Below are 22,302 nucleotides of genomic sequence, written 5' to 3' on the forward strand. Positions count from 1 at the left end.
CCCCTACAGTGTATAGATGGGGGGAAATGAAGGCTCAGAGAGGGGAAGAGACTTGCCTAAGAGCACCAAGCAAATCCATGGTTCAGCCACTCTGATGGGGGAGTTACATTCCCCGCAAGGCCCTCTTGCTGCCGCAAAGATCAGCCCACACAGTTCTAGCTTCTCCCTGCAGGGGACCTCTGGGATAATAAAGTCATAGATGTGGGGATGAAACAGAAATCTGGGGACCCATTGTCCAGATTCCAAAGTTCCTGAGGCCTTGGTGAGATAGTTTGCAAATGCCCCGGGGATGTGGTTTTCACCTGGGGTGGCACAGCCTGCTCCTAGGGACAGATAAACATCCTGCCATGGGGGCAAAGAATTATCCCACCCCGGATGCCGTGGCTGTGCCTCTTGCTCTCCTGGTTTCCTCCTAAGTGTGTGTATGGGATGCAGATGGGACACCTCCAACCTTCTCCCCGGTACGCCCGTCCTTGCCCAGGTGAACTTACCCTTCCACCAGCAGGGTTCTCCCGCCAGACTGTCAGGTACTAACCTGCAGGTGGCCTGTGGATTCTAGCGAGAGTCACCATCTCAGAGCCTTCTGGTCTGGTGACCAGAGAAACCTCTGTTCACCCTAAGAACAGACCTCATGGGCCATTTCCTTCTTTTTTAACGGATTGTGAAACTGTGCTGTCTGTACATTTGTGTACCTCTCCTTTGTGTGACTGTGTATAACCATATACTTGTCTATCTCTTATTTACCATGTTTACATAAAAACATTTTCTGATTTATGTATGTGAACATGTGCATTTTCTGCATATTTCTATGTTGTGTGTGTGTGAATGAGTGTTTGTCCTGCACGTGTTATCCAACCGTGTCGCCGGACCGCTCTGTTTGCGCGTAAACGTGTGATAATTTATTTATTTATCTGACAGAAAGAGAGCAGCTTATCTTGAGGATTACAGGAGGCAAGCAGGGAAAAAAACCCAGCCCTGTGTTGCTCTGTTTGAAAAACTGCTCCGTGTTGTTATGGCAGCTAATTTTCCTTAAATGATTTAAGGAAACGGATCTGTCTAAAAGAGCTGCAGCCAAGTTGTTATAGCAACACAGGCCTTTCTCCTCTAGGAAAAGACAGGGAATCACCCCAGAGCATACAGACTTCTCAACAAAGCAGCCCTGGGCTCTGAGGGACTCAGGGGGCCGAGGAGAGGGCAGGAGGGGACGCATTCACCTCCCATGTCCGTTCCTGGGCATCCTTCTTGGCAGCAGCCCTGGCCACGCTCAAGTTCGCGTCTCATCGTCTCTCACGTGCACCCCTGCCATCAGTGCCTATCGGGCACTCTTCTTCCGCTTAGTCTCCACGTTGCAGACCTAGTCACTTTCTAAAGCATCTATCATTCAACATCATATTCTCTCTGGTGCCGTGTTCTGCGCTCCGCCCTGGATACACATAGGACACGTCCTTGAATAGCATGTCAGGGACGTTGGCCTTTATCCCACAAATAATGGGGAGTCACTGGAAGGTTTTAAGCAGGGGAGAGAGCCTCAGGTGGATTTAAATTTTAGGATGTCTCTAGGGTTTCTAGATTGGGGGCCTGAATGGACTGAAGTACTATTTACTCATCCATCTCTCTCCCTCGCTCAAGCGGTTTTGATGGCTCTTCAGCGATGGTACTGATTCTCAAGATTGAGAGAGCTTGTGCGCTACAGTATTCCCGACAAGAAGCACTTTGTTCCACTGCCTTAATTGTTTTTACAGTTATTATACTTCAATTAAAAATCAGATTAAAAAAGGGCCTAAGACTTTGATTTAAATGAGAAGAGAGCATTGGACCACAGGAAGAAGCCACATTCCTTGCCCGTGAGCTTCCTCACAGCTGCCCTGTTGTATATGCTGCATACCCACCCCAGCAGCTGAGCTCTCCCACCTCCATTCTGTGGCTCAGCTTGCCCTGGAAAGCCCTCTCCCCTTTCCCTGTCACCTCCCTCGTCCCTAACCCATAGCCACCTGATAAAATGTTTCCCATTCCTAAAGGTCCAGTCCAAATTCCTTGAAAAAAACTTCCTTGGATCCCCCTGGGGATGCAAGCATGCACGCGCGCGCACACACACACACACACACACACACACACCAATGCTCACAGATATAGACCCTGCCCATCAGCAAGGGTCTTTCTGATTCTCTGCCTGCTGATCCTGTGAGCAGAAGGCCACCAGGATGGAAGGTGTGAGGCTGTGAGCATTTAGAAACAAGGTCAGAAGCTGTCCTGGCAGTTAAGATAGCTCTGGGGTTGAGCGATTCTGATGATGTCTGTGATGGTGAAGATCCAGGGTAGAAACACATTTAACGCTATTAGGGCAGATGCCTGGGGCACTGCGGTGTTTACAGCTGGGCACATTGACTCTCGAAGTCAAATGTGAATTTGAATGGGATACAAATAATGTTTGTTGAGGATCTGGTACACACCCGGTATTGTGTTAGGTGCTTTCACATAGCTTTTTTTTAAACACCTCTGATGTTTCTTCCTTTAAAAAATATATATATTTATTTATTTTGGCTGCACCAGGTCTTAGTTGCGGCACATGGGACCTTCGTTGCGCCTGTGGGATCTTTAGTTGTGGCATGCAAACTCTTAGTTGCAGCATGAAGGCTTCTTAGTTTCAGCATGAGAACTCTTGGTTGTGGCATGCATGTGGGATCTAGTTCCCTGACCAGGGATCGAACCCAAGCCCCCTGCATTGGGAGAACGGAGTCTTACCCACTGGACCACCAGGGAAGTCCCTCACATAGTTTTTAGGTAGAGAGATAGTGTAATCTGTCATCCAAACAGGGATGCTTTTAAGAGTGGAAGTACGTACCATTAATAAATACTCCAGGACAATGGGTATAAACCAGAACTGCCCTGGGCAAGCCGAAACTTTCAACCGTCCTTTCTACTGATCACACTTTGTACGTTCTTTTGGTAACCCTTGACGCAATTTGTAAATCTATATTTACCAGTATTTACTTATTTAATGCTTATTCTCCCACTGGATTGTAAGAGTTAGGGTTTTGTTCACTATTACGACTACAATGCCTGGTAGTTAGAAACTACTTGATAAATATTTGTGGAAAAAGGAAGGAAAGAATGGAGTAAGATTCTGGGCAGGGGGGCGGGGAAGAGAGGAAGAGATGGAGGGATCCAGGGTCCTGGTCCAGGTCAGCTTGGCTCTGATGTTAGTGTTCTACATCCTTGCTTGGGGCGTAAAGGAGTGGACTTTCAGGAAGAAGGCAGCTCCCACACCTCCCTCAGCATCCAAGTGTGTTTACTAAGGTCCAACCAGGTGATGATCCATCTAGTCATAGCACAAAGGATATCCTAATACCTCTGAAGCTCGGCCTTGCCTGATCTGTATTCTGTAACAGGATCGAGTGCCCAGTTGCCTGGGAGCAAATCAATCACTTCAGATTGATGATGGCAACGGCAGGCTGATGCCTCTTCTCTTTAGCAAACTTGACGCCCTCCCTTCTGTTCCTCCCCCAGTTCTCTCCTCGGGGATTCACCTAAAACACCACTTTTTTCTGAGGCCCCCCACTCTGTCACTTCTCCTGCCTCGTGTCTTTTCTTTGATCATGCCTCGTTGTCCCCTCTGTGAATAGCTCTTTAGTATCTATAAACCATATTACAGTGGGCATAACACAATTTGCCATGTTCAATCCAACGCAACTCAACAAAGAGTTATTAAATAGCTATTATCAGCCAGATCAGAAAAAAGGTAGGGGCTGTCCTCTTTTAATAAGAAGGTGGCAGAAGAAGGAGGTGTCATGATTCTATCAGGGAAACTACAGTTAACACCGAGGTCTGGGGGACAGAACCCAGCTGACAACAGACACCTCCTGAACAATTCAGAAACAGCATTTCTCTGCCAGGAAAGGTGGTCAGGATGGATCAAAAGTTCAGCGTAATAACAGGGTTTGGAGAGTATAGCTAACACCTTCTTCTGTAGACAAGGAGGGATGAATTGCAGAAGGAAGCAGATATACTAAAGCTATGGCTACGTAAGCCCTGACAGCAAGTGGGTTATGAAAAGACCTAGGGAAGCAAAGATCACAGAGGAAGATAAAAGTGGCAGTTGAGTTAACTACTTTGCACCTAAGGACTTACTTACTTTTTCATTAATCCTTTGCTCTAATATATACCTGCGTTTTGATGTACACAATTCTGCCTGGTCAATACATACTGCTCTTTAATTTAGGATATTCTTGTTGGTATCTTCAAAGAGAGTGAGTAGAATGAGGTACACGGGTACATCACTGAAATACCCCAACTTCGGGACCTTTGCTGTCTTAGCAATCACTGTCTGTCACCTGATGGCAGTCAAGGGGTCATAAATCACAATCATCAACGTTGGAAGAGACTCACTCAGACGTAGTCTCACTATAATGTCTTCCAAACAATTGAGTCTCCTCCATGCACTATTTTCGACAGTGTCATTTAGCTTCAAGTTGAACACTTTTAGTAAGGCCAAGTTCACAGGTCACACACCCACTCCGTCCTCAGGCAGCTCTAATGGTTAAGAAGTTTTATTTCTCTATCGACCTTACCTCTTGCTTTGGCCTCCACCTGGAAGATGTCTGACTATCCTCCTTCACAACTCTTCAGACAGAATGATGGTGGTCGGCCTCCTTTCTTCTCTAAGCTATGAAATCCCAATGTCTTCTCCTGTTTCCCACAAAGTCATGTCCCTGTGAGCAAACTCAGTGTGGACATCCCCATTCCCCTTCTTTCTGGAATAGCAGGCCCTCTTCTCTAGGAACAGATTCATCACTACCGTCACACACCCCAAGGTCAACTACATGATTCCAGCGAGGCTGTCCTGTCCTTACATATCCTTGCCTCTTGGGCCACAGTTGCCCTGCCCAGAGGTGGCCGTGTCCTCCAGTTCCTGCCCAGAGGAGCTCCATTCCCTCTTGGGACTGGAACTAGAATATGAGACTGAGTCACTCTCTAGTGGGGGAACCACTGGATGTGACAGTTGACACAAGCTCCCTAGAGATGCAGGAGGCCAGGCTACAGTCTTCAACTGTATATGAGGCTCTGGGACTCTTCTAAAACTTCTCTATTCTGTGTAAACTGGTTCAAGTTGTATTTCTTTCGCTTGTAACCCAAGAGCCCTGATAAATGTGCTCTGGTATATTTCCTCCACCCCACGAGATCTCCACAACTGAAGCCAGTATTCATGAGGGGTGGGGAGGCACTTGTCCAAGTCAGAGAAGAGACCAGCAGGCCTAGTCCCTCCCGGGTTTTGACCCTGAATTCGTACTTTGCAGGCCCTAGTGGGCTTTCCCAGTACAACACTGCCCTTTCCCAGATCAAGCCATAAGACCAGCAGCTGCTGAGGGGGTTCAGTTACTCACTGGGTCGTTGTACATCTGAATGATGAGCTGTTTCACCCCATGCAGGGTGGGGTGGGCCCATGGAGAGGGATCCAGCCAGTGACGGTTCAGGTCGAACCCCATCAGAGAGCACCTAGGCAGTACCCAAAGTCAGAGTCAGTACAGGAGCAGTCATTATGTCACTTACCTAGCACGTGTTTGTTTGTTTTTTGCCAGAGACAGTGCTGAGCATTTAACACGTGTTAATTCAGTCACTTTCAACAACGCGATGAGGTCACTATTATATAATTCCTCCTTTACGGAAGAAGAAACTGAGTCACGGAGAGGTTCAAACATATTTCTGCGGAGCAGTCTCACTTCTGTGTCCATGCCCTGAGACCACAGACGCATGCGCGTCTCCAATACAGGGCCAGAAGGAAGGCTCAGACCGAAACCATCGCTTTCCCCACTGTTCCTCTCTGTCTCACACCCACAGCCGATCCATTGTGACTACCTTCAAAATATACTCAGAACCCAGCACTTTTTATCACCTCCACTGCTATCACCTTGAGCTTGGACCAAGGTCCGGAGTATTGTAATAATCTCTTACCTGGTCTTGTTTCCACCCTTGCATCATCCTACCCCACCTCTCACCCTACATACCCTCCTCCTTTTCCACACAACACCCAGGGTGATCCTATTAAAACATAAGTCTGATGGTGTCCCTTCTCTGCTCAAATGGTTCTCTGCTAGATGCAGAGTAAGAACCAAAGTCCTTACCACCAGCTACAAGTGCCCATGTGGTCCACCCGTTATCTTCTCTGAATTCAGCTCCTAACACGGTCACTCCTGCTTCTTCTGTGCCAGGTTCTGGCCTCTTACTGTTCCTCTGACAAACTGAGTGCTTCCAGCCCAGGGGCTCTCGTACAGGCTGTCCCCTCTGCCTGGAAGCCTCTTCCTCCAGGTAGCTGAGTGATTCGTTCTCACTTAGTGCCAGTTTTTGCTCACAGGTCACCTGCTCAGTGAAGGCTACACTTCCCACCTTCTCCACAATTTCCCATGGGCACATTAATTACTTCACCAGGGCAAGTGGGACCGTGACCTCTGGTCTCCTCCTATCCCTCTTCCTTCCCTTTTTACCTCCAGATCGACTCAAAGCCTTGCTTGTCCTTGGAAAGATGCACCACCCCCAGGTCTCTGGGCCCACGCTTCCCTCTGCTGGGCCTTTGCACACTGTAGGCTTTCTCCAGGCCAGCCCAGGCTGAGGGGCAACTTCAGAAACCCTGTTCTTGCACACAACTCAAATCACCGCATCCATCCTCTTCCTGTCCCCAGAACGTCTCCCACACAGATCTGACAATCTTGCCTTCTTGATCAAGATTCAGCTATGGGGGCTTCCCTGGTGGCGCAGTGGTTGAGAGTCCACCTGCCGATGCGGGGGACACGGGTTCGTGCCCCGGTCCGGGAGGATCCCACATGCACGCGGAGCGGCTGGGCCTGTGCATCCGGAGCCTGTGCTCCGCAACGGGAGAGGCCACAGCGGTGAGAGGCCCGCGTACCACAAAAAAAAAAAAAAAGGTTCATCTATGATTCTCCATCACCTATAGGATAAAATTCTGCTCTTCACAGATTTTTAACCAGATTCAAAACTGATGAACTTTTTGCCAAATTTTCCCCCCCTTCTTTGCTCAAATTGTCCCCCTTTTCTTTTCTATCCCATCTTATTTTACTATTTTACCCATCCCTACTTATTTTCCCACCCCCTCTATTTCCTTAAGTAATAAAACTCAACTCCCTCTCAGCTTGTTACATTTACATCCCCACTGCTCATCTTACTCAGAAAAATAGAGGATTCTACTGAGGACCCCTCCTTCAAGGTGGTTGGGTTGTTGTTGGGGAGTAAATAATAATAATTTCCCCCATCACTTAAAGTAAGCTGGCTGGGAACCCTGTGGGAGAATAACGAATGTTTCGTGGGGACACACAGGGAAAGGCTTCACTGAGGAAAAACCATTTGAGTTGGGTCTTGCTGAATGAATAGAACTTTTCCAGGTGTCGGGGGCAGAAGGAAAAGTGCAAGCAAAGAAAGGAACTGTGAAGCCACCCAGGCTATTGGGGGAATGGTGGACAATTTGATCTGACTGAATCAGAGTACTATGTATGTATGTAGTGAAGAGGTGGTGATGGTGAGCTGTAAAGGGAGTGGGAGGGGAAATGTAAGGGCCTCGAGTGCCCGGCATGGAGGTTCACTGTTTCGTCTTCGCATTGCTATACTTAGATGAATTGGGTGCTGGTGTTGGCTTCTCACTGATGGCAGAGTGGGGACAGAAACAGTCATATGCAGGTCACAACAGCATCATCACCACAGTCAAGGGGTCACAGTCAGCAGACATTACTTTGTCCCAAGAATTAAGTACTTTACTAAGTGTGAAATACTTTATCTATGTCAACCTTATGAGGGAGGTACTATTATTATTCCCATTTTGCAGATGTGGAAACTGAAGCACAGAGGGTTATAAACAACTTGCTTGAGAGAAGGGGCGATGTCAGGATCGGTTTACAAGCAGTCTGACATTCCGTGCTCACAAGAAACACAGTCTAACAGGAGAAAGAAGATCTGCTCACAGGCTTATGTACATTTATAATTCAGGACCAGTTTATGAGGATTAAGTGAGGACAAACTTAATTTAGCACAGGTTCTGGCACATAATAGCAGATCAAAAATGTTATGTTGTTGTCTCCTTGTACTTTATCATTGTTTTGTGCTACATGCTATATAAGTGGCACAGACTAATCGGTCTGTGGTCCATCAGGGGCTGGAGTGGGCAGCAGACAGCAGTGGTCAGGGATGACCTCCTGGCTTTCTCCCCAGTCTGGAAATCAGGCAGATCTGAGTTCACACCCATGCTCTGTTTCCTCTTAATGTAGTAGGCATTTGCCCATTTTCTTTGGGGAATTCCTAGCACCTAACTCTGTGATTAGATGGGGCAGCATTAGGGAGAGTTCGTTCTTCCATCATTAAAATATGATGACACGGTGGCGGTGCCTTTTCTCTTACCCCAGAAGAGAGATGGGCCCAATGACTTGGCATCCAGGGCAGTGGCAGTAGACCAAGACTCAGGCAACAGCTACTTCTGTCCAGCACTTAAATTTGGACTAGGTGATGCCACGCTGGGAGTTGGGTCATACGGCAGTGCTACCGTGGAAGAGAGATAGATTATTCCTGCCAACAGCCAATTTTTCTGCCCTCCAGAGCTACTCTGTTAATTAGTTGTTTTCCAAGTCTGGTCTTCCAGCTTCTGCTTCGTTCTGTAAGCCCCTTCCTATAAATTCCATTTTTGCTTAAGTGGCGGAGTCAGTTCCTGTTTCTTTAACTGAGAGCATCCCTAACCGTATGGCTCTGTGGGCTAATTTATAGAAAATTCCAGCAGGCCCCTATATTGCCCACTTCCCGATGGATGGTTACCAAGGAGACAAAACCATTGGTCTGGGTGCTGTTCCCAGAGAGCTCTTCCAGCCCGCACTGAGCATCTAAAACTTTGGAAGGAAACATTGTCGTTGATGACAGGACTTAATCATAAACTGTATCCTTTGAGATGGTTAGCTTACCTACCTCTCCCTCTTCCGAACAAGAATGTCCTCAACAAAGTCTTGGCCAAGTCACCAGGCTGTTCCATGATGCCTCCAGGACCTGGTACTCACCACCTCCCCAGGCAGCTTATCCCATTCTTGGACAGCTCTGTTAAGAAAGTCTTCCTCCTCTTTAGCTGAAATTTGTCTTCCCGTGACTTCACCCATCAGTCTCAGTCTTTCCCCACGGAGTCACACAGAACAATGAGGCTACGTTGGGAAGGCCAGAAGCTTTGGGAGTCAGTTAGGCTTAAGTTTTGGCTGTACTTCTTACCAGCTCTGTGACCTTTTCAAAATTTCTTCTTTTAAAACCCCTCTGGGCTTCTGTTTTATCATATGTAAAATGAGGATAATATCCTCGACCTTCTGGGTTGCATACATGAACTAGTGTCTGTAAATGGCCCAGCAGAATCCTCAGACAGAATGAATATTGAATAAATGGTAGCCAGTGATGACAGTGGCAGTGGTGGTGACTGTGGTATCGTTGAAATTGTCTAAACCTAAATATCTTCTACTCCAGGAAGGCTTGCTGACTTACTCTCCGCAAATGTGGGATGGGTGCTTTTCCTCTGCTCCCATGGCATCCACTGCTCCCACATCGGAGTGGCTACAGCACAACATATAGTAATTATTGAGTCTGTCTTCCCCACTGGACCATGAATTCCTCAAGTGCAAGGATGATGTCGTATTTGTGTTTGTACTCCTGTACCTGACAAAGAGCCTGGACTACAGTAGACATTAAAGACTTAGTTGTTGAATGAACATTTCATTCTTTCCCAAGCATTTTCCTATCTCATAAGATACAGTTCTCACAACCATCCAGCCACACAGGTGGATTGCGTTTTTCAAGTGGGAGCATTGAGGGCCAGAGAGGGTAAGGTAAGCCATTCCTCCAAGGTCGCCTAACCTGTACTCCACAGGGTCCAGACTGGAATCCAGTTGTCCTGGCCCTGGGCTCCATGGTCTTCACACCTGGCCACACTGCTTTCAGGAAGCCTCTCTGATTCAAAAAAGTGAGATTTGAAACTGAAGGAAAAGTGTTATTGGTGAGAGATCCTGAAAGATCCACTCCTTGATCCAGCCTACAGATGAAAGCAGAGTATGGCTGGTGATTCAAAGACAACCCAATCCCCAAGAATCCTGGAGCTCTTCAGAAGCTAAAGCATTTGCGGAACTCTGAAATCAGTAGTACCTGTGCTGGGTTTTTCTGAGATGATTTTTAAAGACTGCTTCTATTGGCAACCAGTCTATCAGTAGAAAGAGTGCTATTTATTGAAGAAAACATCTTAGTAAAGTTGCAGGAGCCCTGGCTAGGGGCTGGGGGACAGGTCTCACCTCTAATATCTATATCATCTTGGGAAAGTCACCTCCCTCCCCTGGGCTCCATGCTCTTCTCTGTAAAACGAGGGTGTTATACCTCACTCATGGAGGACTCTTCCAGCTCTCTCATTAAGTGATTCAAAAGCATCAATAATTGGACTTTACCTCCAATGTTAGGGACTTGGAGGAAGCATACGTTTTGAATAAAGGGAAGTTGAAATACAAGGAGAACAAAATATTCTAGAAAAAGGATTGATACAGTTTTTAAAAGAAATGCCAAATAGTTAAGGGTTACCAATATCTTAACATTAATTACACGCGTTTTCCAACATTTGAGATTTGCGTCAGACCCAGTCCTTGCCTCTAGGAGCTCTCACATTGCTCAGAGCTTTGAAGAGAAGATGGGAGTTTGCCAAAGTCAAGACATGAGAGAGCATGCCAGGCAGAGTTCATGGTATGTGCGAAGTGAGGGAAGTAGAAAGCTTGGAAATTCTAGGCATTTCTAACAGTGTTATGCTTGTGTTTTGTGCTGTGTCCTTCCCTGGGCTATAGGCACTGGGAAGGCACTGCTGGTGCAGGTTCTTACTCTTCAGTGGTTTCAGCTGCCTAAAGACAGGGGAATGGACAAGATGACCTCCAGATGCCCGGCTCTCACCCCTATGGTTGCCACTTTAGGGTCCCTTAGTATGAAATCTGGGGTCTCTGCTCTGGGCCTGTGTCTCCTTGGTCCTCTACTATTCTGCTATTTATTTTCAAGGTAAAATTTCTGCATGAGCTCAAAATCAGGACCCATGTTCTGACATGAGTGGGGCTATCTATGGCACCAAGAATATTGAATATTTGACATTAGGACCATTCTAGAAAACCCAAATTTATGAAAGTCAAGTTTATATATAACTTCTTCCTCTTGAGTTGGAGATACTCTTGAGTACCTTTTCTTTCTTCTTCCAAACTGTGAGCCCGATGAGGTCAGGGAATATGTCTGTGTCCTCTTGCCTACCTCCACTCCAACTTCCCTACTATAGGCTGAGGTGCTGAGAAGGTTCAATATATCTATTGAATAAATAGATTATTGAATAGATTCACAAGTGCATGAACAAATCCCCTGAAGGTTTGTAAACAAGGTTTAGATAATTACTTGAAGACATATTTTGAAAAATATTTAAGCACTTGTTACATGCTAGACACTCTCACAATAGCCAAGTGAGGTAGGTAGTATTTCTCCCCATTTTATAAACGAGCAAATAAAATCCAAGAGAGATATGACTTTGAGAAGGTCACTTGATAGCTACTAGAATATAGAGCTGGGATTCAAACCCAGGTCTTACTGAACCCAGTGACCCTTTGGGGTCCCCCCAGCCATCAAGGAGGCTATGTGATCTGTGAAAGAGTTGCTAGGCTACTCCTCTGTCTGCTCTTCCAGTATTTCTCTCCTTCTCTTCTCCCCAACGGCAGGGATACATGGTTCCAGAGAACATTATTTAAATGGCAAATAAATAGCTCCATCTTGTGAAGGGCGATGTGCCTCATCCCTGTTGCAATAATGGCAGCTGGAATGAGAGCAATGATTTTAACTCCCCTCCTTGTGATTTCCTTTTCATATCCTCTAAAGGGTGGAGAAAAAGGCAGTTTGGTGCCTCCAGGTCAGTCTTGTCCTGAGCACGGCAGGGCTGTGTGTTCCTGGAAGGGTGGCGTTGACAAGGGGAGATGTATGCGGCACGCATGCAATCGTCCCTCAAACACAGCAGTTTTTCAGCATTATCAATGAGCTGCATTGGATTAAGTATATTTGCACCAAAAGCAAAATAAATATTGCTTTATTTAATGCCACTAAGAGGTTGGGATTCAATTGCCCTTGGCCTGAGGCACCTTCCAGCTCTATTGATTGGCCGGTGTCAGGATGCCAGACAAGCTGTCATCAACAGCTCCTGCAAAATGCTTAGCAGGTGGGCTGGGCTCTGCTGTGGTGGAGACAGAGGGGAGCGGGCAGTGTCCTTTGTCTCAAACACACACACGAGGGATAATTATAACAATCACCTCCCCGTCACCACCACCGAGATATTTAAAGCATTTCCCTCACATTCCTTCTTAGATGATCGCAGCAAGGATGTGACCCAGGCTGTGGAGGCAGAGAAGGAGGATGGATAATTACATAGGTTCCAATTCAGAAGGATTTGGGTTTGAGTCCCAGATTGACCACTGCGTAGTTTTATGACCTTGGACAAATTCATGTTTTGCTCAAAGACCTAAAAGCACTGGGAGGGCAGAGACTAAATCAATTTCATTTGCCATCCAGTCTTCAGTGTTAGCCCAGTGTCAGGTACACAGCCAACTCGCAGTTAAACTGAAGAAATGGAAATAAACAGAAAGGTTAAGTAATTTGCCCCTAGCTCAGCAAGGACCAGGGACAGAGGCAGGACTTGAACCTGGTGTGCGCAGCTCTAAAGCCTATGTTCTTAACCATCACTCTATTCTCTCTTAGCAGCCCTGGGAGTCAGCTCAGGGCCTGAGGAACTCATGTGAGGTGAGGGGTGGATGCAACACCCTTAATTTTTTTTTTAAATAAATTTATTTATTTTTGGCTGCGTCGGGTCTTCGTTGTTGCGTGTGGGCTTTTTCTAGCTGTGGCGAGCGGGGGCTACTCTTCTTTGTGGTGTGTGGGCTTCTCATTGTGGTGGCTTCTCCTGTTGCGGAACATGGGCTTTAGGCAGGTGGGCTTCAGTAGTTGTGGCTCTCAGGCTCTAGAACACAGGCTCAGTAGTTGTGGCGCATGAGCTTAGTTGCTCCGCGGCATGTGGGATCTTCCAGGGCCAGGGCTCGAACTCGTGTCCCCTGCATTGGCAGGCAGATTCTTAACCACTGCGCCACCAGGGAAGTCCCAACACCCTTAATTTTTAAATGGGGAAACTGGCTCTCAAATAGGACCTAGCACAAAAGGTACCTTTATGCAAATTGACAAAAGGTGCCCCCCCCACCCCGCTCCAGGCTGACAATTTAGAAACAGGTGCCCCTTCTGGGTGGGTGAAGTACAAAATTATGTCACTTGTTCTGGCCAGACGTGGGGTCGGGAGCAGAGTCGCAGCCCACCTTGACCCCCTGACCAGGAGCCTTTGTGCAGTGCACAAATTGCAAGTCCACGGGAGGAGGCCCTGGACATGCCCAAGTTTCATAGCAGAGCCAGCATGAGCACTCAGGGTTCCAACCTCCAAGGATCGGCATGGTCTTGACCCTGTAGTGGTGGTCCTTCTGGCAAGGTGGTAGGATTGGGGAAGGGGGTGATGAGACCACACCTGGGGAAGGGGTCATGTCTAACACTAGACTCCCGGGGCCCTTTCTCCTGGAGCTTATTCCTGGTGGACAAGGAGAACTGTCATTGGAGCACCCTCTCCCTTCCCGTGGAGATTGTGTGCTCCGAGATTCAGCCCCCTCCTTTCTGGCTCCTGCTGGTCAGCAACAAACACCCGGGCTTGGGGGATATTTCCACCCTGAGGCTTAAAGCGATTTTGAGAGCCAGTCACCGAATAGAAGGACCCAAGATTCCATAAAACCCAATCTCTCCATTTCAAAGATGGGGAAACTGAGGCCAAGGTCACACAGCTATGTAAGGATAGAGTTGAAAGTCCATTCCAGAACTACTGGATTATTTTTTTCTCTGTAAGAACACTTACAAAGAGTAAAAAGAACCATTTTAAAGGCCCAAGGGGGCACGTTTTCTAAAGGAGTGTGCAGTACTGGCCCTTGGGGCTAGGAAGGCTATTTCCATTCCTTTAATGAAAAGAGGCAGAGGAAGCATAAGGGAAAGAAAAGTCCTTTAGGTCTTCACAGATCTGGGAGCTGGCGAGACCCTTGCCCACCTGGTCTGAGCCTGAGAAGCGGCTTAGGTTGTGAGTGTGGACTCCAGAGCCACACTGCCTGGGTAAGACCCTGGAGGGCCCATGGATTAGCTGGTGGCTTAACCTCTCTGTGCCTCAGCCCTGATCTGCAAAATGTGGATTCTGCCTACCTCAGAGGGTTGTTAAAAAGATTAAATGAGATCAGCCGTGTAAATGCTGGGGACACCGTCTTGTTTGACATAAGCGCTATACACGTGTTAGCTGGTCTTATGGTTTCATCTTGGTATGACACTCAGGGTCCTCCACAAACTAGTCCCAACTTATTCCTTAAGCTTCTTGCATCATGTCCCCCAACCTGTACACCATGCAAGGCTTGCACATTATATGTCCTATGAGCTAGTTACAAAAAGGCACACCCTTCTGCGGGCTGGTGCAACACCTCCAAGTGGCAAGGCTCGTCAGCCTCCATCTGCTCTCTTAGCCTTTGTGCAGTGTGTGAACCTACACCATAGGCTGCAGCCCTGACCGTGTGCACTAGCCACGCCAGACCACCTGGTAGTGGGCTCAGGGCTCCTGTTCACTCGGGGTTCAGGCAGCAGGGCTCAGAGGCTGAGCACTTGGGCTTCGAGTCAGCTTGCTGGTTTTGACTCCTAGATCTCCCTCACATGGGACCTTGGGCAAGTGAGTTCACAGCTCTATGTGAACTGTGAGTGAGTGTGGACTCCAGAGCCACACTGCCTGGGTAAGACCCTGGAGGGCCCAGGATAATATAAGAACCTACTTCATAGTTTCATGGGGCTGTTGGGAGAAACCTCCCTTTGCTTTCAATCCCAATGGGAACTTTTAGTCCCCAGGAATCAGGAAAATGGCTCTTCGTCTCCATCCCCTTGCATCCTCTTCCCAAGGGAGGGGATGGAACTTATCTGATGGGTCAATCTGATACAAGGAGCAGAAACTGTTGGGCCTGGCCCTCCTGGCACAGCTTGTTTGGATCTGTGACCCTGCAGGGAGGGTCCGTTCTGTCCTCCTCTCCTCCACTTGGTGTGCCTTCTGGGAGGCAGCTTCCTTCCCACTCAGCTTGTGGCTGGTGGGGAAGTTGAACTTTGGGGTGACGTATAAGGAGGTCAATTTTGGTCACAGATATAAGCCATGCCTTGCAAATTCTTTTTTCAATAATAAATTTAATATTCTGACCTCTATCTTTCTGACCCCTGTATCTCCTCCTATGTTGGTGGAAGTAGGCTGAGAGTGGGAGGAAGAGCATGATGAGTTATCACCCCTACATGTCCAGTGGGAATAATACATTAAAAACTATTAGACTACAATGAGATATCATCTCACACCGGTCAGAATGGCCATCATCAAAAAATCTAGAGGCAATAAATGCTGGAGAGGGTGTGGAGAAAAGGGAACACTCTTGCACTGCTGGTGGGAATGTGAATTGGTACAGCCACTATGGAGAACAGTATGGAGGTTCCTTAAAAATCTACAAATAGAACGACCATACGACCCAGCAATCCCACTACTGGGCATATACCCTGAGAAAACCATAATTCAAAAAGAGTCATGTACCAAAATGTTCATTACAGCTCTATTTACAATAGCCAGGAGATGGAAACAACCTAAGTGTCCATCATCGGATGAATGGATAAAGAAGATGTGGCACATATATACAATGGAATATTACTCAGCCATAAAAAGAAACGAAATTGAGCTATTTGTAATGAGGTGGATGGACCTAGAGTCTGTCACACAGAGAGAAGTAAGTCAGAAAGAGAAAGACAAATACCGTATGCTAACACATATATATGGAATCTAAGAAAAAAAAATGTCATGAAGAACCTAGGGGTAAGACAGGAATAAAGACACAGGCCTACTAGGGAATGGACTTGAGGATATGGGGAGGGGGAAGGGTAAGCTGTGACAAAGTGAGAGAATGGCATGGACATATATATACTACCGAACGTAAGGTAGATAGCTAGTGGGAAGCAGCCGCATAGCACAGGGAGATCAGCTCGGTGCTTTGTGACCACCTAGAGGGGTGGGATAGGGAGGGTGGGAGGGAGGGAGACGCAAGAGGGAGGAGATATGGGGATATATGTATATGTATAACTGATTCACTTTGTTATAAAGCAGAAACTAACACACCATTGTAAAGCACTTATACTCCAATAAAGATGTAAAAAAACAAAACAACAAAAAAAACAACTATTAGAATAGGGTCCGACAGCTTGTATAATTCCATTAATGTTTGCATTGTTATCATCACTGTTGTTATTTAACATTATTATTCCTTTGGTAGAGAATGTGTTGCTCATCTCTTCACCCAACTAACTCCCACTCTCCTCTCAGGAGTCATCTCACCAGCGCCTCCTCCTTGAGGGCAAGCACGTGGCCAAGCCCACCTCAGATCCCTGGGGATGCTCAGGACGAAGTGTGTGCCGGGTGAGCATTTGCGCACAGGGCAAGGCGGACAGTGGGAGATGAAGGAGGAGGAGCTTCCTGGATGCTGTGTCCGCCTTGAAGACCAGGCTAAAGAGGATAGGCTGCTTCTGATGGTCAATGCGGAGCCCCGGAAGGATTGCACATAGAGAACTGACACTATTCCAGCAGCGGTTTAGGAACTAAGACTGGGAACGATAAAGTTCTTGATTCTATCATATTGTTTTGCTCCTCCGGACTCCCCAGCCACTAACTGGCTTACTGTCTCCTCAGGGGCCTGTCTTCACTGTAGAATCAGTTATTAAAATCAACTCACTATCAACTCTAACTTTGAAAGGCTATTCAGCTGCTTGCGGGGACAGAGATGGGGAACTGCCTCCGTAGACATCTAGCCATCTGGCCTTTTCTGAGGAACCTGGCTGGGAAGCTCATTTGAATAATTGGTTTTAGCTGTGTGCACTCGTGGGTTAGACGCCTGATTACGCTGCCTGCCCCAGTGTCCTTTCAGCCTCTGTGGAAACATCACGCAGGTTACATAAAGCGGGAGAGAGTCTCTGGGAGGTAAGGCTTTGTCTGGCTCCTGCGTCACTTGCGTTTCATCTTAAATAACTACGTGGCTCACTCCCTGTGTGACCTTGAGCAAGTTACTTAGTCTCTCTGTGGCCTGGTTTCCTCTTTGTTCAAAAAGGCAGCGTGATTTCCGCCCAGTCCACGCCTCCTTGTAAGGTTCTCAGAGGAGGTGGGGTGGGGGGGTGGTGAGGGTTGTGACTTAGCAGGAATACAAGTGGAAAGATTTAGGTTGACGAGAGCTCAGTGTCAGATAGCGATGGGCATGTAGGCTGTACCAGGAGAAGTACATCCCCAGAATTAGGCTTGTGGTGGTCCCTTCCTTCTCCTATGCCTCTAGCTAGCTCTATGAACTTAAGGGAGTTACCTAATCTACCTAGGCCTCAGTCTCCTCACAGTCTCCTCATCTGTAAAATGAGAATAATGAGAGTTGTTCTGAGAATTAAACAATACATGCAGAACACCCAGAATAGGGTCAGGCCCAGGACGTTCAATAGATATTAACTAGTCACCATCAGCACCACCACCACTATCATCGTCGTCAATGTCATCACCACCACCATCACCGCATCATTCTTGCCATTATAACTGTTCCATCCTGGACCCCATGCCGCAAATACAGACCACGACAAACATCCGGAGTATGTTCGGAGCACAGCTGTAAGGACGGGGAGAGGAATGGATTTCAGATTACATATGAAAATTTGTAAGGCTTTGGGGATGTTCAGGCTGGAGAACAGGTGCTGGCAGGGGTAGAGTGAGTGAGGAGTGGGGACACGCAATCCTCAAACAGCTGAAGGGCTACTATGTAAAAGATGGACTGGACCCGACTAATCTTTCAGGGGTAGAAAGCAGAGGTGATGGGCTATCAGGTTTAGCCTGGACATAAACACCCCCTAACAGTCAGAGCTGGCAGCAGTGCAGCACTTCTTAAGTATTCCCTGCCCTGGGCAGGGCACTGGACAAGAGGTCTTTGAGGTCCCATCCCACTCCAAGGCTGGTGAGGCTACGGATAGGCAGCAAGGGGGGGACATGAGGCCTGGGTGGGGAAGGAGGCACAGTGAGAAGGGGCTGGCAGATATCGCTTGGTGAGGCAACTTGCAGTGGATCTCTGTTTCCATTTCTAGTTGATGAAAAATGCAGTTTTATGCTGTCAAATAGAATATTGACATGTATTTTACATTTTACACAGCTAATTTTATGTTCTATTCTATTTTGGACAGTTAAAAATGTTGCCCCCTTTGGATGTTGAGGTGGGCAAGGTTGGTCAGTTCCAATGTCTGTGGGTGAGTGTGTGTATGTGTGTGTGTCTCGTGTGGTGTGTATATCTGTGTGTATCTGTGTGTGTGTCTGTGTGTGTGCATGTATGTGTGCGTGCTGGAAATACTTCCTCTGATGTTTCACCCTCTGCCATACTTAATGATGTTTGCTGTGCAAATCTCTCCTTATCTCCTTTTATGTCTGGTGAGCTCCTATATACCATCCGCCCTTCAAAAACCCGCCCTCATCACCCCCAGTCAGAAGGAAGCACTTCCTGCTTTCAGGATACAGTGTAGCAGGGGGATGAATCTGTAGCAGGCCAGGGTTGGCCTGCCTGGATTCGTAACCTTCCTGCTGGGGGACGTGGGGCAAGTTCCTTGGTGTTTCTGGGCCTCAATTTGCTTCTCTAATTAAGAAGGGGCCATAATACTCCCTCCACCTCCGGGCTGTTGGGAGGGTCAGAGGAGATGATATGTATAATGTGTGCTTAGTAGGTACTTAGACATTAGCTCTGATTATACCTAGGCCTCCACAGCCTCACACTCACACCTCTAGTACAAACACTGGGCTTCTTATTGCCAAGGACCGCCTCTGATTTCCGTCTGCTCCCCTAAGGCGTAGCACAGGGACCGACACTCAGCAGGCCCCTGACAAACCTTAGTTAAATGGATTTACTGCGCTGGAGCATTCTTTGCTACGTGAGGCTCACCAGGGCCGAGAGACATAATGCGTTGCGAGTCTGCGGGTCGTAGCTGCATCCGTTTCCACCACAGGGTCTGCAGTGTCGTGCGATAAAGCGGAATCATTTCTACACCACCCATGGAGGTCTACTCCTCTCCCCCACCTCCACACTCCCAAGAAGCACTGAGGCTTCCCCAAAATGAGAAAGTCCACAGCATCCTGCTATCCTTTGGGGAACTGCGTATTTTATGATGACTGATAGGCAATTACTATGGTAATATTGCAATTCAGCATGTGTAAGGTTTGGGAGATGAGAAATTATGGGTAACTACTTTGGACTCATTTCTATGGTAACAAAAAGTAATTGTCATTAAATACCGGTTATATGGAGGCTGTACCTGGTAATTATAGATTTTTATGCCCCAAAACATAAATAAAACCAATAAATTTATTCAAAGGTCTATGACTACTTATACGTGGCTCTATGGAATACACGATGACAAGCACCTAATTAAGAAATGCAAGCCCGATGCAGGGTTTCATATTGTCATATGGAGATGAAGAGTCTGTTTTCCAAATGCAAGGCACCTTGCACGTCACACAGGCGCAGCGGGGTACGGGTGGGGATGGAGGTTGTCCTCTCTGTAGAGGAAGTGATGGGAGGAGAATGTGGCAGAGAGAGAGATCAAGAGTCGCACTGTGTGGGACCAGCCACACCTACTGCAGGACAGTGAGAATCGCCAGCCGCCGAAGCCTGACTCAGCCCATCCCCCCGACCCCAAAGGCCTTCCAACCACTGCCTTGTAGCTCTCGGCTCGATGACACCTGAAGTTACAGCGTTCATCCCTCAAAGCTCCTAGCCCCGAGATGCCCCTAGAACTCTCCAAAGATGCTCAAATTGCATTGGTAAGTCATACCGTTATTTTTTTATTGTGATAAAATACACATAACGTAAAATTTACCATTTTCATCATTTTTAAGTGTACAATTCAGTGGTATTAAGTATTCATAACGCTGTGCAACCATCTCCAAAACTCTTTCCATCTCGTAAAACCGAAACTCTATACCCATTAAACAATAACTCTCTTCCCCGCTCCTCAACCCAGCCCCTGGAAATCACCATTCTACTTTCTGTCTCTATGATTTTGACTACTCTAAGTACTTCATATTAGTGGAATCATAAAAAATCTGTCTTTTTGTGTCTGGCTTATTACACTTAGCATAAGGTCCCCAAGATTCATCCATGCTATAGCTGTACCATTCTTGACAGAGCCTCTCCCTAGTACTTCTACTAAATGATGAAGTGTGCCTTTCACTTCATTTTCCTCTTCCAACAGGGCAGGGGGAAACTGAGGCCAAGGGAGAGAAGTGTCTTGCCCCAAGACTAGAAGACTCAGGAGAGCGGGGAAAGTTAGACTGTTAGTTCTCTGCTTCCACCTCCAGCTTGTAAGGCACAGGCAGTGTCTGGGAGTGTGGAGAGTCCTGGACACACCATAGGACCTTGAACGGGCTCTTCACCTCTGCAGACTTGGTTTCCCCTTTGCTCAAATGGGTACAATAAAAACTGACTTTCTCAGAGAGTCGCGGTAATGATGAAAGGTGGTTTTTAGATGTAATGTACAATAACAAAGTGTGCCTCTGAACCCAGAGTTCACTAAATCATTACAGCAGCTCATCACAGTATTTATGTCACAACAGCATAAAATCAAAACAACTGGGGTTAGGAGGCCATGTTGCTGAAAGTAAAGGGTTGGGAGCTGATGGCATGTGGTGATGACTAGTTTGCCTGGGGACTGGAGCTCCGTGCCGTGGCACAGTTGCGAAACACTGCTGTGGTGTGTATGTATTCATTTAGATAATACATATCAAAGGCCAGTTCTATGCTGGGCACCAGGCCAGGCTTTGGGGATGAAGTCCTGACTTCATGGAGTTTATAGTCTAGAGGTGGAGACAGTCATTAAATAGATAGTCACGTGATTACGAATTGGGGCCAGGGCTCTGAAAGGACAGTACAGAGTGCTCTGAAAGAGTGTCATGGGAGACCGAATTTATTTTGGAGAATCTAGGCAGGCCTTTCTGTGAAGCGGCATTAAACCTCAGCCCTGAACTGAAAAAAATGGCCAGTGTTGCTGGAGTGTAGTAAGTGAGACGAGGGTAGAGTCGTTCTGTGTTTTTATTAGATGCCATAGTTTCATTGTTTCTACCGTTACACCATCTAACTGTCCTAGAGGGCCACTGGAGAGTGCACTGTGGTTGCTGTAACTTTGGCCCTCTCTACTCCTCCCATAAGCCGGAGTCTGGGAGCACATACAGTAGTCTAGTAAGTAAACACTGCTGCTCTCTTACATAAAATGCATTCTCTCTCATGGGACAGCTGCCATCATCGGCCATTAAATGCCAGAGTGCACCTTGTCTATTCTACTATAAATACCATGGAACAGGTACTTGTATTATTATTATTATTTATTTTTATTTTTTTTTGCTGTACGCGGGCCTCTCCCTGCTGTGGCCTCTCCCGTTGCGGAGCACAGGCTCCGGACGCGCAGGCTCAGTGGCCATGGCTCACGGGCCCAGCCGCTCCGCGGCACGTGGGATCTTCCCGGACCGGGGCACGAACCCGCGTCCCCTGCATCGGCAGGCGGACTCTCAACCACTGCGCCACCAGGGAAGCCCGGTACTTGTATTATTAAATAAAAGCTTTGCGTGATCAAATCTGGGAAGTCTTACTCTCCTTTCTAGACTAGATTTTATGGTTCTTTAATGTGGAGGAAGGAGAAGGAGGAAGAGGAAGCGGGGTCGGGGGAGAAGAGGCACCTGCAGGACAGGCCTGTCTGCTGCTCTTCACTGGGTCTGGCGTGTGTGGTGCCAGCAGCAGGTATAGGACAGCCCAGGAGCACAGCTCGGCCGGGGCACGCCTGCACCCCTGCCCACTCCTCACAGGCCACACGACTTAAGGCAGGTTATTTATTCAATGTCACTGAGGCTTGAGAGACTGAACGTCCTGAGGGGAGGTGTAGAGAGTGAAGGTCAGGGAGCACGTGAGGGAGGTGGGGCTGACCCCAGCGCTGCAAGGCGGTCTGTGAGTGGGGCTGTGTGTGCTGCCCGGAAGTTCTGACAAGCATCCTTCCTTCCCACCGGCCGCCTTCTGTCCTTCGCTCCTCCCCCCGACTCCCTCCGGCTTTTCCTCCTCTACTCACGCTAATCGGAGTAGGTCTTTATTATCTGCAAGC

At 47.6% G+C, this 22,302-nt stretch overlaps 1 protein-coding gene across 1 annotated transcript in view; it reads right to left on the reverse strand.

The window, feature by feature from the left end:
• The window catches only part of AGBL4 (AGBL carboxypeptidase 4), a 1,255,618-nt gene that overhangs the window by 101,880 nt on the left and 1,131,436 nt on the right, over positions 1-22,302 (reverse strand). Inside the window, exon 9 of the mRNA XM_024739248.1 lies at positions 5,382-5,493. Coding sequence (XP_024595016.1) covers positions 5,382-5,493 — 112 coding nt within the window. The remainder of the gene's footprint in view (positions 1-5,381; positions 5,494-22,302) is intronic.

This window comes from Neophocaena asiaeorientalis, unplaced genomic scaffold (assembly GCF_003031525.2).
Source record: "Neophocaena asiaeorientalis asiaeorientalis breed wild unplaced genomic scaffold, Neophocaena_asiaeorientalis_V1.1 scaffold138, whole genome shotgun sequence".
NCBI lineage: Eukaryota > Metazoa > Chordata > Mammalia > Artiodactyla > Phocoenidae > Neophocaena > Neophocaena asiaeorientalis.